The sequence below is a fragment of the Rhinolophus sinicus genome, chromosome 18 (assembly GCF_057876585.1).
Source record: "Rhinolophus sinicus isolate RSI-liver-muscle chromosome 18, RSI-T2T, whole genome shotgun sequence".
Taxonomy (NCBI): domain Eukaryota; kingdom Metazoa; phylum Chordata; class Mammalia; order Chiroptera; family Rhinolophidae; genus Rhinolophus; species Rhinolophus sinicus.
The window spans coordinates 43756705-43770457 of record NC_142518.1 but is presented as its reverse complement, the minus strand read 5'-3'; the positions used below and the strand labels follow the sequence as shown (position 1 = coordinate 43770457).

The 13753-nt window shown below is 40.3% G+C and overlaps 1 protein-coding gene across 3 annotated transcripts in view; it reads right to left on the bottom strand.

Moving 5' to 3' along the window:
* The window catches only part of MTMR8 (myotubularin related protein 8), a 115109-nt gene that overhangs the window by 88763 nt on the left and 12593 nt on the right, over positions 1–13753 (bottom strand). For all 3 annotated transcript variants that reach the window (XM_088795212.1, XM_019718865.3, XM_088795213.1), the window contains one exon: positions 4083–4205. In XM_088795212.1, the coding sequence (XP_088651338.1) occupies positions 4083–4205 (123 nt within the window). The remainder of the gene's footprint in view (positions 1–4082; positions 4206–13753) is intronic.

Below are 13753 nucleotides of genomic sequence, written 5' to 3'. Positions count from 1 at the left end.
CTATTTGACCAGCATAAACAGGGATAATTTGTGGCAACCAAAACATAAACGGGGGGAGAGTAAAGGCCTGAACAGGAATACGGGAATGGAGAAAGTAGGCATGCTGAAGAAAATGGAATATTCTAAATAGCAAACTTTCTTTTACATAAACTTAATGGTAACCACTCAAAAAAAAAAATCCAGAACTGAAATATGTAACATATTAAAAGAAGAAACAGAGGGAAAAATCATAGAGTACTACCACACAGAAATAATAGACAACAACAAAAACGCAAAGAAACAATGGAGACACAGTCTTACCAGAAAACCAAAGATAGAATGATAGGAAATCCTCACATATCAATAATCACCCTAAATGTAAATGGACTGAACTCACCAATAAAAAGGCACAGAGTAGCAGATTGGATCAAAATGCTAAACCCAACCATATGCTGCCTCCAAGAGATACATCTCAGCTACAAGGACAAACATAGACTCAAAGTGAAAGGATGGAAATTGACACTCCAAGCAAATGGTATCCATAGAAAATCAGGTATAGCTATACTGATATCAGATAAAACAGACTTCAGGATAAAAAATGTAGCAAGAGACAAAGATGGACATTTCATAATGATAAGGAGACTATACAACAAGAAGACATAACAGTCATCAATATTTATGCCCCCAATCAGGGAGCACTGAAATATACCAAGCAACTACTAATAGAACTAAAGGGAGAAATTCACCAAAACACAATTATAGTAGGGGACCTAAATACATCGACAGCTATGGATAGATCATCCAAACAGAAAATAAAGAAATAGCAGCCCTACATGACACATTAGATGAAATGGACAAAACTGACATTTATAGAGCACTTCATCCTAGAACATCAGACTGTACATTTTTTTCTAGTGTACATGAAACATTCTCAAGGATAGACCATATATTGGGACATACAACTAACCTCAGCAAATTTAAGAAGATTGAAATCATACCAAGCATATTCTCTGATCACAAGGCTTTGAAATTGGATATCAACTGCAAAAAGAAAGCAGGAAAAACCACAAATACATGGAGATTAAACAACATGTTTTTAAAGAACAACCAGGTCAAAGAGGAGAGATCAAAAGATACATAGAAACAAATGAGAATGAAAATACATCCTACCAAAATTTTGGGGATGCAGCGAAAGCAGTTTTAAGAGGGAAATTTACATCATTATTGGCCTATCTCAAGAAACAAGAAAAATCCCAAATAAATAACCTCACGTTACACCTTAAAGAACTAGAAAAAGAACAAATGAAACCCAAGATCAGAAGAAAGGAAATAATAAAACCAGATCAGAACTAAATGAAATAGAGAACAAAAAGACTATAGAAAAAATTAATGTGACAAAGAGCTGGTTTTTCAAAAACATATTAATAACAAACCCTCAGCTAGACTCACTAAGACAAAAAGAGAAAAGACCCTAATAAACAAAATTTAAAAAAAAGAAATGCATGGAAAGGGAACTAGTCAAAGAAATGGTATCCAAATAATACAATTCTTTCTTTATAGATTAAAAAAGCCATGGAATCATGGTTTTACATTTCAGTCTTTGATGTTTTCCTCCTATCTGTTTCTCTGATATTTCCTGCAACTAGAACCTTGATGTACTCTTTTCATTCTTTGGACTCCCTGTCCTGTGCCTGGAATGGCCTTCCAATTATCATGGTCTCTTCTTTTCCTCCACCCTGCATACTCCATGCTCCAGTCCCAATTTATTTGGAAAATACACCTCCAGGAACTCTTTCAATCATATCCACCATTTAAGAATGGGGCAGGTGTGGGGACCATCACATATTCCTACAGGGATTTTCCATCTTAATTTCTGTCTTAACAGTTTTGTTAAACTCAGTTCCTTCCATGGCAGTTTTGGAGGTGCCACAACAATTACTAATAATGTAATAGGAAGTAATATATCAAATTTCAAGAAAATCAAAGCCCTGTCGGTCAACATGTGAGACCTGTGTTTGGGGTAGTAAAACACTGATCATTAAAATTAGGTGCCACGAAAAAAGTGGTGATTTGGGAAGAGGGGGAAAGTGAAACAGATAAAGGCTGAGAAGAGCTAACTTCATTAATAGTACTAATTGGGTAAATAAGCTTCCTTTGATATGTAGAAATAATCCACATAAGTTCTCCTTTCCAGATCTAGTCCCCTGGGTTTGAAATAATACCCAGTAGGAACATAACTAGGGAAATGTGTGCTGTCTATAAATGCAGGTAGAAAGGAGCAAATCTCATGATGCAGTACTAAAGAAATGGTTCCTAAATTGTTAGAAATGGAAGGATCCCTACTAATTTATATAATCTAACCACTTTATCTTAAAGATAAGGAAATTGAAGCCAAGAGAGCAAGAGCCACTTATTGAAGGTCATGTAGCCAGTTAGTGCATAACTGAGTCTAGCTAGAACCAGCTCTCCTGATTCCTCTTTTGGCGTTCCTTTCATCACACCAAAGAGAGCAAAATACAATCACATATGGGGAAAGCTCATGGTGTTTTGAAAAGGAAGTATTAAAATACAGCTTTACATACAGATTTTTTTTTCAATAAATATACAGTCGACCCTCTGTATCCATGTGTTTCGCATCCTCAGACTCAAATAACCGAGGATCGAAAACAGTATTTTCAATTCATACTTGGGAATCCATGGACACAGAGGGCTAACTGCAAGTATTGTTGTGTGCCATTTTATATGAGGAACTTGAGTATCAATGGATTTTGGTATCCATAGAGGGTTTTGGGACCAACTCTCCCACGGATACCGAGGGATGACTGTAGAGTCAAAAGTTATATGCAGATTTTCAACTGCACAGAGGTTGGCACCCCTAACCACCACACTGATCGAGGGTCAACTGTACTTATTTCACATATAGATATATTCAGTTTATTTTATACTTATACGGTAGTATTTATCATGTGCCAGGCACTATTAAGCACTTATAACATTAACTTTTTTATTCTCATAACAAGGTTATTATTATTATCCCTTTTTTACAGATGAGGGAAGTAAGACACAGAGAAGTTAAACAACTTGCCTAAGGTTCCAAAGGTAGTAAAAGTTGAAGCTAGGATTGCACCTCAGCAGACTGGCTCTAGAGCCTGTGATGTAAATCACTATGCTACACTGTATACCAGCAGCACTTTGTACTTCTTATAAAGAGGTCTAAGCATAAATCTGGCTAAAGAATAAGTTAAGATTAAATAATGATAATTCAGGATGGAGAAGGCATACAGTAATGATAGGGGTGCTACACTAATTAGAAGACATTGTTTAAAGGTATTAACAAGAAACACACACACAACACACACCCTGTCTTAGGTCAGAGAGATGGTCTAAATCATTGATACCCAAGGTGTTGTCAAAGGGCCATCATCACCTGAGAGCTTTATAGAAATTCAAAATTTTAGGCCTGATGACCATTGCACTATACACCTGAAGCTGAAGTAGAATAATGTTGAATGTCAACTATAACTAAATATAAATGTATATATAGTCACAGGATGTGTAATACAACATAGGGAAGATAATCAATGGTATTGTAATAGCTATATAAGATGTCAGAGGGGTAGTAGCTTGGGGGGTGGGTTATCACTTTATAAGGGGCTTAAATATCTAACTAGTATGTTGCTTTGTACACCTGAAACTAATAAAAAAATAAAATTTAAAATCTTAGGCCTGAGGTCCTCCATTTTTAACAAGCTCCCAGGAGATATGGATACTGCTGGTTATTGGACATTTTATTAGTAGCAAGGCTTTAAATTGTTTCAGGATGCTTGTCAACTAGGCTCAGAAAATGAGCAGAGACTACTGTACATAAAAATATTCAGGAAAAGTTCCATGGAGTTTAAAATGACTAAGATGACTATAGTTAATAACATGAGGGATAATGAATCATATGATTCAATCTATGAAAACACCCCTAGAATAGGTTATGTGAAGCAAAGATTTTACAGAAATTTAGCTGTTACTTTAAATTTCAAGGAACTACCATATTAGAAAGTATGTACCCACAACGCTTCAAGACCCTTTGAAATTTGTTCTCATGAACATACCCATGTTTCTTTCCGGGTTGCATCAGAAGCCTCCACATAGATCAGGTGAGTTGCAGTAAGATATAAAATCCCATTAGCTGGTTTCTTATCCACATAACGATCCAGTAATTTCACGTTTTCTACCTGTTTGGGGGGAAGGGAATATTGATTAAGTCATCAACTCACCACCTGTGATTAAAGTGAGAAAATGCAAAGCAGGATAAATGCTATTAATTTGCTACAAAACTTCTTTGAGGCTTTCTAGTTCCTGACAAGGTGGCAAACTAGTATAATTTATGTTTACTGTTCCTACATCAGAGACTGGAGAAACTGTAAAGTGAGAAGGAAACATGGATTCCAGGAAGGATTAAACTTCTAGATGATATTACCATGATGGGGTAGTTGTGGGTGGAAGATAAATAGGACATAAGAGTCTGCTGGGGTACTCATCTTGTTGGAAGGAAGTTGTAGTTATTGTATGTGTAAAAATCAATCAGAATAAATTACATGAGATTAGTGCTTAAATTAAAGGCAAGAAAATACAATATATAACTTCCTATAAAGCTGGAGAAAACCTGATCTAGCCCATGGAAAGCAGGAAAGGAAAACACAAACAAACAAACAAACAAAAAGTACCATAAATGTAAAGTATTATATTAATGTAAAATGAAATACCAGAAATAAGTCCCAATGTAAGAGTAATTACAACAAATGTACATGAATTAAACTTACCAATTAAAAGATATAATAGTGACTGGATTAAAACAAAAGATTCAACAATACTCAGGCTAGAAGGGATATATTTAAAACAAAGAGATGTAAAGTTGAAAATAAAGGATGAAAAAGATATACCAGGCAATATGAACCAAAACAAAGCCAGTGTAGCATTCTCAGTAGCTGACAAAAGAGAATTAAGTGACAAAGAACAACAGGACAAGAAGATATATTCATCATAAACATATATGCATATTACAATACAGTTTCAAAATATATCTTGCTTGATGTACTTGCCTGCAGCAGAATTACAGAAAGAAAAAGAACACTTGGATATTTTAACACTCTAGTTAGGAATTGATAGATCAAATACACAAAAACACAACCCCAAAACAAGTAGAGATACAGAACACTTGCAAAGTAAAACTAAAAAGCTCAAGCCATTAGATATAGAGAGTAGAACTCTATGTCCAACACAAAGAGAACACATTATCATTCAAGACAACAAAGAGAACACTTCCAAAAAGACACCATGATAATGGCTGTAAAGGAAACCTCAATAAATTCCAAAGGCTCAATATCACAGCCTACCTTGCCAACTAATGACGTCAGAAATTAATTAACAAAATAATAGCCAAAATTAGCATAGATTTGGAAACAAAACAGCATATTAAATTAACCATGGGTTAAAAGGAAATCATAAATAAAATTAAGAAATATTTAAAACGTGAATGATAATAAAAACACAACAAATGAGAATCTGTGGCACACAACTAAAGCAGAACTAAAAAAGGAAATATATTAATATAGCTTTAAGTATACAGTGGTACCTCGGTTTTTTAACATTTCAGAACTTGAACGGTCATCCAGAATGGATTATGTTCAAAAATCCAGGTACCACTGTATTTATCAGGAAACAAGAAAGGTTAAAAATAGATTAGCTGCAGGAGGAGCTAAGATGGTGGAATAGACAGGTGCTGTGCCAACTGCCTCCCAGGATTACACCAGAATTACAAATTATATAAAACACTCAACCTTGGAATTCATCTGAACACTAGCTAAACTTAGAACCTCTACACTGAGGATTTAAAGAGGCCAGTGGAGACTGGTAGGAGGGGTGGAAATGTGAGGCAGGCTGACTCCAGGCCCATGGAGAGAGGGCGAACCCCGCCAGGGGCCCCTCAGTGGCGGAAGCTTCCCCTGTTGGGGGAGGGACCCTCCAGCCCCACTCCTGGTTCCCCAGCCAGAGTGCCTCTGCCAGGAGGGGGAGTTCCACAATAGCTGGCAGTAGAAATCGGTGAGGACTCTCTTTGCTCAACTCGATGGGATGGAGGGCGGCTAGAGGCCGTCACCCTCCTGTGCGGCCAGCACATGGACTCGCTCACTGGTAAGCACTCACCCAGTTCACTGGTGGAGAGAGTGGTACCGAGGGGGTGGCAGGAGCCTGCGGGGAAAGACTAAGCTGAGCACCTTTGGTGCGAGAGCTGGAGGTTTTGGGACCATCGTTAGCCATTGTTTTGGAGCTCACACACGCGTAGTGCACAGGAGGGCGCCATGTTTTGAGGTTTGGGCCCTCCCACAGAGGGTCAGGTTCGGGACTGCATTGGTCTGGTGGAATCCACGCAGGCATGCGCCTGCCTTGGGTCCTGGTTCTCCACTCAGCTTGTGCAGCATCACGGGAGATAGGCCTGACTTCAGGCTGCTCTACCTGATCCACGGGCTGCTGATTGAGACAAGCAGAGAGAGAGAGTTTTCCTGAGTGTTGGGCCAGGAGCTATGCGGTGGCACAATCTGTCTGGGGCATTCGTGGCGTGTTGGAGTGGGCTGGCTGCCTGGTGGAGGAGCGCACCCTCCTCTGACATGGTGGTGCCCTGGGGGCCTGCCCCCTCGCACCTAGAGTTGCGTTGCCAGGGGCACCCAGGGCCTCTGATGCCTGGACCCCACCCCCACAGGCCACAGGGTTTTTGCAGCGGACATCCCATTGCAACCTGTGGGGATTTTTGGTGGTGAGCAAGGCCCCAGAGCCCACTGCAGCCAACTGCAGGCAGCTCACTACAAGCCTAAGAGGGAGGTCAGCGCAGGATGCACTGGGCCCTTCCCCTCAACAGAGCTGGTGCTGAGTCGCCCAGAGTCTCTCTATTGCAGAGTAAGTGGCCTGCAGATTAAAGCGGATGGAGAGCCTTTTTTTTTTCCTCTTTCTTTTTCTGTTTTTTGGGGGTATTTTTCCCTTTTCTTTCAGTCCTTTTTTTCTTCCCCCCTTTTTTATATTACCATTTTTTCCTTTTTCTTTTTATCTTTTGTTTTTTCTTTCTCTTTCATCTTTTTGTCCCTTTTTCTTTGTCTTTCCCGTTTTCTTTTTGTTGTTTCTCGGGTTTGTTTGTCTTGTTATTGCTTTGGTTACTGTTTTAATGTCTTGTTCTGCTGTTTTTGTCTCCTTTATATATTTTTGTTTCTCCTGTCTTATCATTGTATTTCGTGTTTTTCTGGGGGTGTAGTTGTTTCTCGGTGTTGTTGATCTGCCTTGCTTTGTTTTTGTTTTGCAAAGTGGACACGGGCCTACCACTGGTCCAGAAGCTGAGACTACACTGAATTTGTAGAAACCACTGACCACAGCCTTAAGCTACCTGTAATACCACCTCACCCACCTACAGCTACATTTCCAGGGTGACTGGCCCCACAATTTGGGTGACTGGCCCCACCCCCACAAACTGTGGAAAAGGTTTTTTACAATAGCAGATGGTCCACAGAGTCCTAGAGTCATCTTGGTGGTGTTCAGTGACCCCAAACCAGCACCATAGCCACTCGGGAGCAGCTCTCGAGAACTTGTGAGCTTGAGGAGGAGGCTGGCTGTAGCGCCCTCAGGACACTGTACAAGGGGGTCACAGGCCAGGCATTGGCATAAGATCTGAATCAGCATTATTATCTTAAAAACCACAAATCACTTCTCATAACTCACTTGAACACCATCCTGCCCACCTAGTGCCACATCGCCAAGGGCACCCTCAACACCAGGTGAAACAGCCTGGCTCCTAAAGAGGACTCTTTCAATAGTAGAGCCTTATGGCCAACTGACAGGTGGCAACAGGCCTAAGGGGCCCTGTGCCTTTTGCTAAACTGCCTCAGGACCAATATTGGTGGCAGCCAGCCTCAATTCACAGAGAGACCACCCTAATATGACTCCAGGTCCAGCAAGGGGAGCAGCCAACTGCATACAGCTTTGAGGCACCTACCAGGTACCAACAGGCCAGTAACAAACAAGGCTGAAATGGTCCTTAGTGGGAGACCCGCCCAAGAGACACCAGAACCAATATACCCAGAGGCCAGCATCAGACCAAGCCAGAGCATTACCTGGTTGAACATATAAACAGCACTCTCAAAGGAAATTTTCCACAGGCACAAGAGCCCACAGGGGCAAAGCCTCCTCTAAAGGGGTCAACTTTCACATAGCAGTTCATACAATGTGAGCAGAGATAATTCTCCCAGCTAATCAGCATGAGGGTCAATCCCACCCTCAGACAAGCCAAAAGAAATTAAAGATCAACTACAACAGTGACACTTCTGGAACACATGGGACAAGAGAATAGGGAGAATGTGCAATCCGAATATAAAGGACACATAGTACATAAGACCACCCAGCAACGACTTAGAGACATAGGTGATCTACCTAATACATTGAAGCAATCACAGAGTGAAAGCCAGAATGAGGAAGCAAAGAAACACGTCCCAAATAAAAGATCAGAAGAAACCTCTAGAAATAGAACTAAATGAAACAGAGGCATCCAACCTATCAGAGACAGAGTTTAGAACACTGATAAGAAAGTTTAAGGATCTTAGTGAGAACATAAAAAATGATAGAAAAATCATTTTAAAAAAAACAGAAGTAAAGAACACAATACAGAAATGAAGAAACAGAAATGAAGAACACACTCGAAGGAATTACCAGTAGATTAGATGAAGCAGAGGATTGGATAAGCGATTTAGAAGATAGCAGAAACCACCCAATTGGAAAAAAGAATAAAAGAATAAAAAAGAAAAAAAGAAAAAACAATGAAAATTGTTTATGAGACCTGTGGGAGAACATCAAGCACAAAAACATGCACATCATAGGAATACCAGAAGGAGAACAGAAGGAGCAAGTGATCAAGAACATATTTGAAGAAATAATGACTGAAAACTTCCCTACCCAGGTGAAGGAAATCAACGTACAAGCCCAGAAAGTGCAGAGAGTTCCAAACAAACCCACACCAAGACACATTGTACTTAAAACAGCAAAGGTTAAAGACAGAGAAAATCCTAAAAGCAACAAGAGAAAGACAGCGGGTTACATACAAGAGAACTCCTATAACACTATCAGCTGACTTTTCTAAAGAAACTCTGCAGGCCGGAAGGGACTGGCAGGAGATATTCAAACTGATGAAAAACAAAGGCCTACAACCAAGATTGCTCTACCCAGCAAGGCTATCACTTAAAACTGAAGGAGAGATAAAGAGCTTCTCAGAAAAGAATAAGCTAAAGGAATTCATTACCATCAAGCCAGCATTGAAGGAAATGTTAAAAGGGCTTTTCTAAACACAATAAAGGGGAAAACAAACTAACAAAGGAAGACCAGAAATACCAATAACAAAATGGCAATCAATATGTACCTATCAATAATTACTTTAAATGTGAATGGGCCAAATGCTCCAATCAAAAGACATAGAGTAGGGGGCCGGCCCAGTGACTCAGGCAGTTAGAGCTTCATGCTCCTAACTCTGAAGGCCGCCGATTCGATTCCCACATGGGCCAGTGGGCTCTCAACCACAAGGTTGCCGGTTCAACACCTAGAGTCCCACAAGGGATGGTGGGCTCCACCCCCTGCAACTAAGATTGAACACGGCACCTTGAGCTGAGCTGCTGCTGAGCTCCCGGATGGCTCAGTTGGTTGGAGCGTGTCCTCTCAACCATAAGATTGCCAGTTCAACTCCCGCAAGGGATAGTGGGCTACGCCCCCTACAACTAGCAAGGGCAACTGGACCTGGAGCTGAGCTGTGCCCTCCACAACTAACATTGAAAGGACAACAACTTCACTTGGAAAAAAGTCCTGAAAGTACACACTGTTCCCCAATAAAAGTCCAGGACGGAGGAAAAATGGCGGCGTGAGGTGAGCCTCTGTAAAGCTCACCTGGAATTTACAACAAATCGAACAACAAAAACTCCACAAAGGACTCCCTGCACAGCAGACAGGGAACACGAAGAGGCCGACTACTGAAGTCACCTACAGGTGGGAGAATCGCGCAAGCAGGGGGAGGAGGAAAGGGAGAAGTGCGGAGACGGAGCCGCGTGGGCACAGTGCTCTGAGCTCGCTGCTTCCCGAAACTACCTCAGCTGCGGGAGAGGGAAGAACTTGGACTGCTAGGGCTCCGCTTATGACCCACAGGGCTGAGGGGGAAGCATATAACACGGCTGAACCCAACGCTCACGGCGGAGACCTCAGAGAAATGACTGAGGGAAGAAGGCTGAAAACGGTGGTTTAAGCCCTCACTGCCGAGCAGAGAACGGAAGCCTTAGGCACTGAGACTAGCCGCCCCTTCCCTACCATCCCAGAGCTCGCCCCACCCCCACTGGCCCAGTGCTAGAAGCGGAACAGTACCCATGTCAGATCTAAAGAATAGAATATTTGCGGTTCTCAGAACTGTGGACCGCAGACACAAATTTGCAGTCCAACTAGTTCCGGCAAAGGGGAGGGAGCTGTGGAAGCAGGACCGGCTGTGGTTGTGGTCGACGCCACTGCTCTGGGCCACCTCTCACAACTCACCTCGCCCCTGACCCCACCTATCTGGGCAGATCCCCACAGGAGTAAACAGAACTGCTGAAACACATGGGCTCTCAATCTGGAGCTCAAAGAGCTTTGGAACATCAAAAGCTCTCCACATACCCACCAGGACACTGCGCCCTGTGACCTAGACGAACTATTAACAGAGGAGAAGCCTGTCTCCCAGATAATCCCCCCATTGTGTGAGAAGCTGGAATAGTGCAGAAAAAAAATAGCACTACCGTGTGGGAGAAGAAAAATAAGTTGCAGTTGGAGAAATAATAAAACATTCTACCAACAAGTACTGGAAAACAAAAGAAAGACCACTTCATATCAACCTGTTGCAGAAGCCACTAATGTAGATGTCTAGGAAGAGAAATAGTAAATCAGTAATTGCCATGAATAACCAAGGCAACAAGATAGCTCAGAAATAAAGTGCAAAATCTCCAGAAAAGGCACTTGAAAAAACAGAAATATGTGACTTAAATGATACAGAATTCAAGATTGCAGTTCTGAAAAAACTCAAAGAGATGCAAGAAAACGCAGACAGGCAGTTAAATGAACTCAGAAACACAATCAAAGAACACCATGAGCATTTTTATGAAACAAATTGAAATTTTAAAACAGGACCAAATAGAATTTCTGGAGATTAAGAACTCAAAAGAAGAAATTAAGAATGAAATAACCAGCTTCGGTAGCAGAGTTGAACAGATGGAGGAAAGAATCAGTGACATCGAAGACAGAAACTTGGAAATTAAACAAAAGGAAGAAGAAAGAGACTTGAGACTTCAAAGAAACTAAAGAACTCTACAAGAACTTTCTGACTCCATCAGAAAGAGCAATATAAGAATAATGGGCATACCAGAAAAAGAAGAAAGAAAGAAGGGAACAGAGAATAAATTCAAACAAATCGTCGATGAGAACTTCCCAAACTTGTGGACAGAACTGGACCTTCGAATCCAAGAAGCAAATAGAACACCTAATTACCTCAATCCAAAAAGGCCTTCTCCACGAGACATTGTACGGAAGCTGTCTAAAATAAACGACAAAGAAAGAATCCTCAAAGCAGCCAGGGAAAAGAAGACGGTCACTTACAAAGGAAAACCCATCAGATTATCATCAGATTTTTCAGCAGAAACTCTACAAGCCAGGAGGGAGTGGAATCAAATATTCAAACTATTGAAAGAGAGAAATTATGAGCCAAGAATAATATATCCAGCAAAGATATCCTTTAGATATGAATGAGGAATAAAGACCTTTCCACACTAAAGAAGCTGAGGGAATTTTCTAATACACGACCTGCACTACAAGAAATACTAAAGGAGGCTATTCGACCACCATGAACAGGGACAATTTGTGGCAACCAAAACATAAAAAGGGGGAGAGTAAAGGCCTCAACCGGAATACGGGAATGGAGAAAGTAACCGTGCTGAAGAAAACGGTATACTCTAAATATGAAACTTTCTTTTACATAAACTTAAGGACAACCACTAAAAAAAAAAAATCAAGAACTGAAATATATACTGTAATAAAAGAAGAAACAGAGGGAAACATCATAGAATACCACCACACAGAAATAATACACAACAAAAAGGCAAAGAAACAATGGAGACACAGCCTTACCAGACAACTAAAGATAGAATGACAGGAAATCCTCACATGTCAATAATCACCCTAAATGTAAATGGACTGAACTCACCAATAAAAAGGCAGAGAATAGCAGACTGGATCAAAAAATTAAACCCAACCATATGTTGTCTCCAAGAGCCACATCTCAGCTACAAGGACAAGCACAGACTCAAAGTGAAAGGGTGGAAATTGACATTCCAAGCAAATGGTACCCAGGGAAATTCACGTGTAGCCATAATGATATCAGATGAAACAGACTTCAAGGTGAAAAAGACAACAAGAGACAAAGATGGACATTTCATAATGGTGAAGTGGACTATACAACAAGAAGACATAACAGTCATCAATATTTATGCCCCCAATCAGGAAGCACGAAAATATACCAAGCGACTACTAACAAAACTAAAGGGAGAAATTTACCAAAACACAATTATACTAGGGGACTTAAATACATCATTGACAGCTAACGATAGATCATCCAAACAGAAAATAAGTAACGAAATACCAGCCCTAAATGACACATTAGATGAAATGGACATAATTGACATTTATAGAGCACTTCATCCTAACACATCAGACTATACATTCTTTTCTAGTGTACACGGAACACTCTCAAGGATAGACCAAATATTGGGACATAAAATCAGCCTCAGCAAATTTCAGAAGATTGAAATCATAACAAGCATATTCTCTGATCACAAGTCTTTGAAATTGGATATCAACTGCAAAAAGAAAGCAGGAAAAAACACAAATACATGGAGATTAAACAACATACTTTTAAAGAACGACTGGGTCAAAGAAGAAGTTAGAGGAGAGATCAAAAGATACATAGAAACAAATGACAATAAAAATGCATCCTACCAAAATTTTTGGGATGCAGCGAAAGCAGTTTGACACGGAAATTTATCTCATTACAGGCCTATCTCAAGAAACAAGAAAACTCCCAAATAAATAACCTCATGTTACACCTTAAAGCACTAGAAAAAGAAGAACAAGTAAAACCCAAGGTTAGCAGAAGAAAGGAAATAACAAAAATTAGTGCAGAACTAAATGAAATAGAGAACAAATAAACAGAAAAAATTAACGTGACAAAGAGCTGGTTCTTTAAAAAGATTAACAAAATTGACAAACCCTTGGCTAGACTTACTAAGATAAAAAGAGAGAAGATACTAATTAACAAATTCAGAAATGAAAAAGGGGAAGTTATCACGGACACCACAGAAATACAAAGGATCATCCCAAGAATACTATGAAGGACTATATGCCACCAAATTCAATAACCTAGAAGAAATGGACAAGTTCTTAGAAACATATAGCCTTCCAAGGCTGAACCATGAAGAACGGGAAAATCTAAACAGACCGATCACCAGTAATGAAATTGAATCAGTCATCCAAAACCTTCCCAAAAGCAAAAGTCCAGGACCAGATGGCTTCACTAGTGAATTCTACCAAACCTTCAAAGAGGATCTAATACCAATCCTGCACAAACTATTCCAAAAAATTGAAGAAGAGACAGTACTCCCTAACTCATTTTATGAGGCCAACATTACCCTGATAC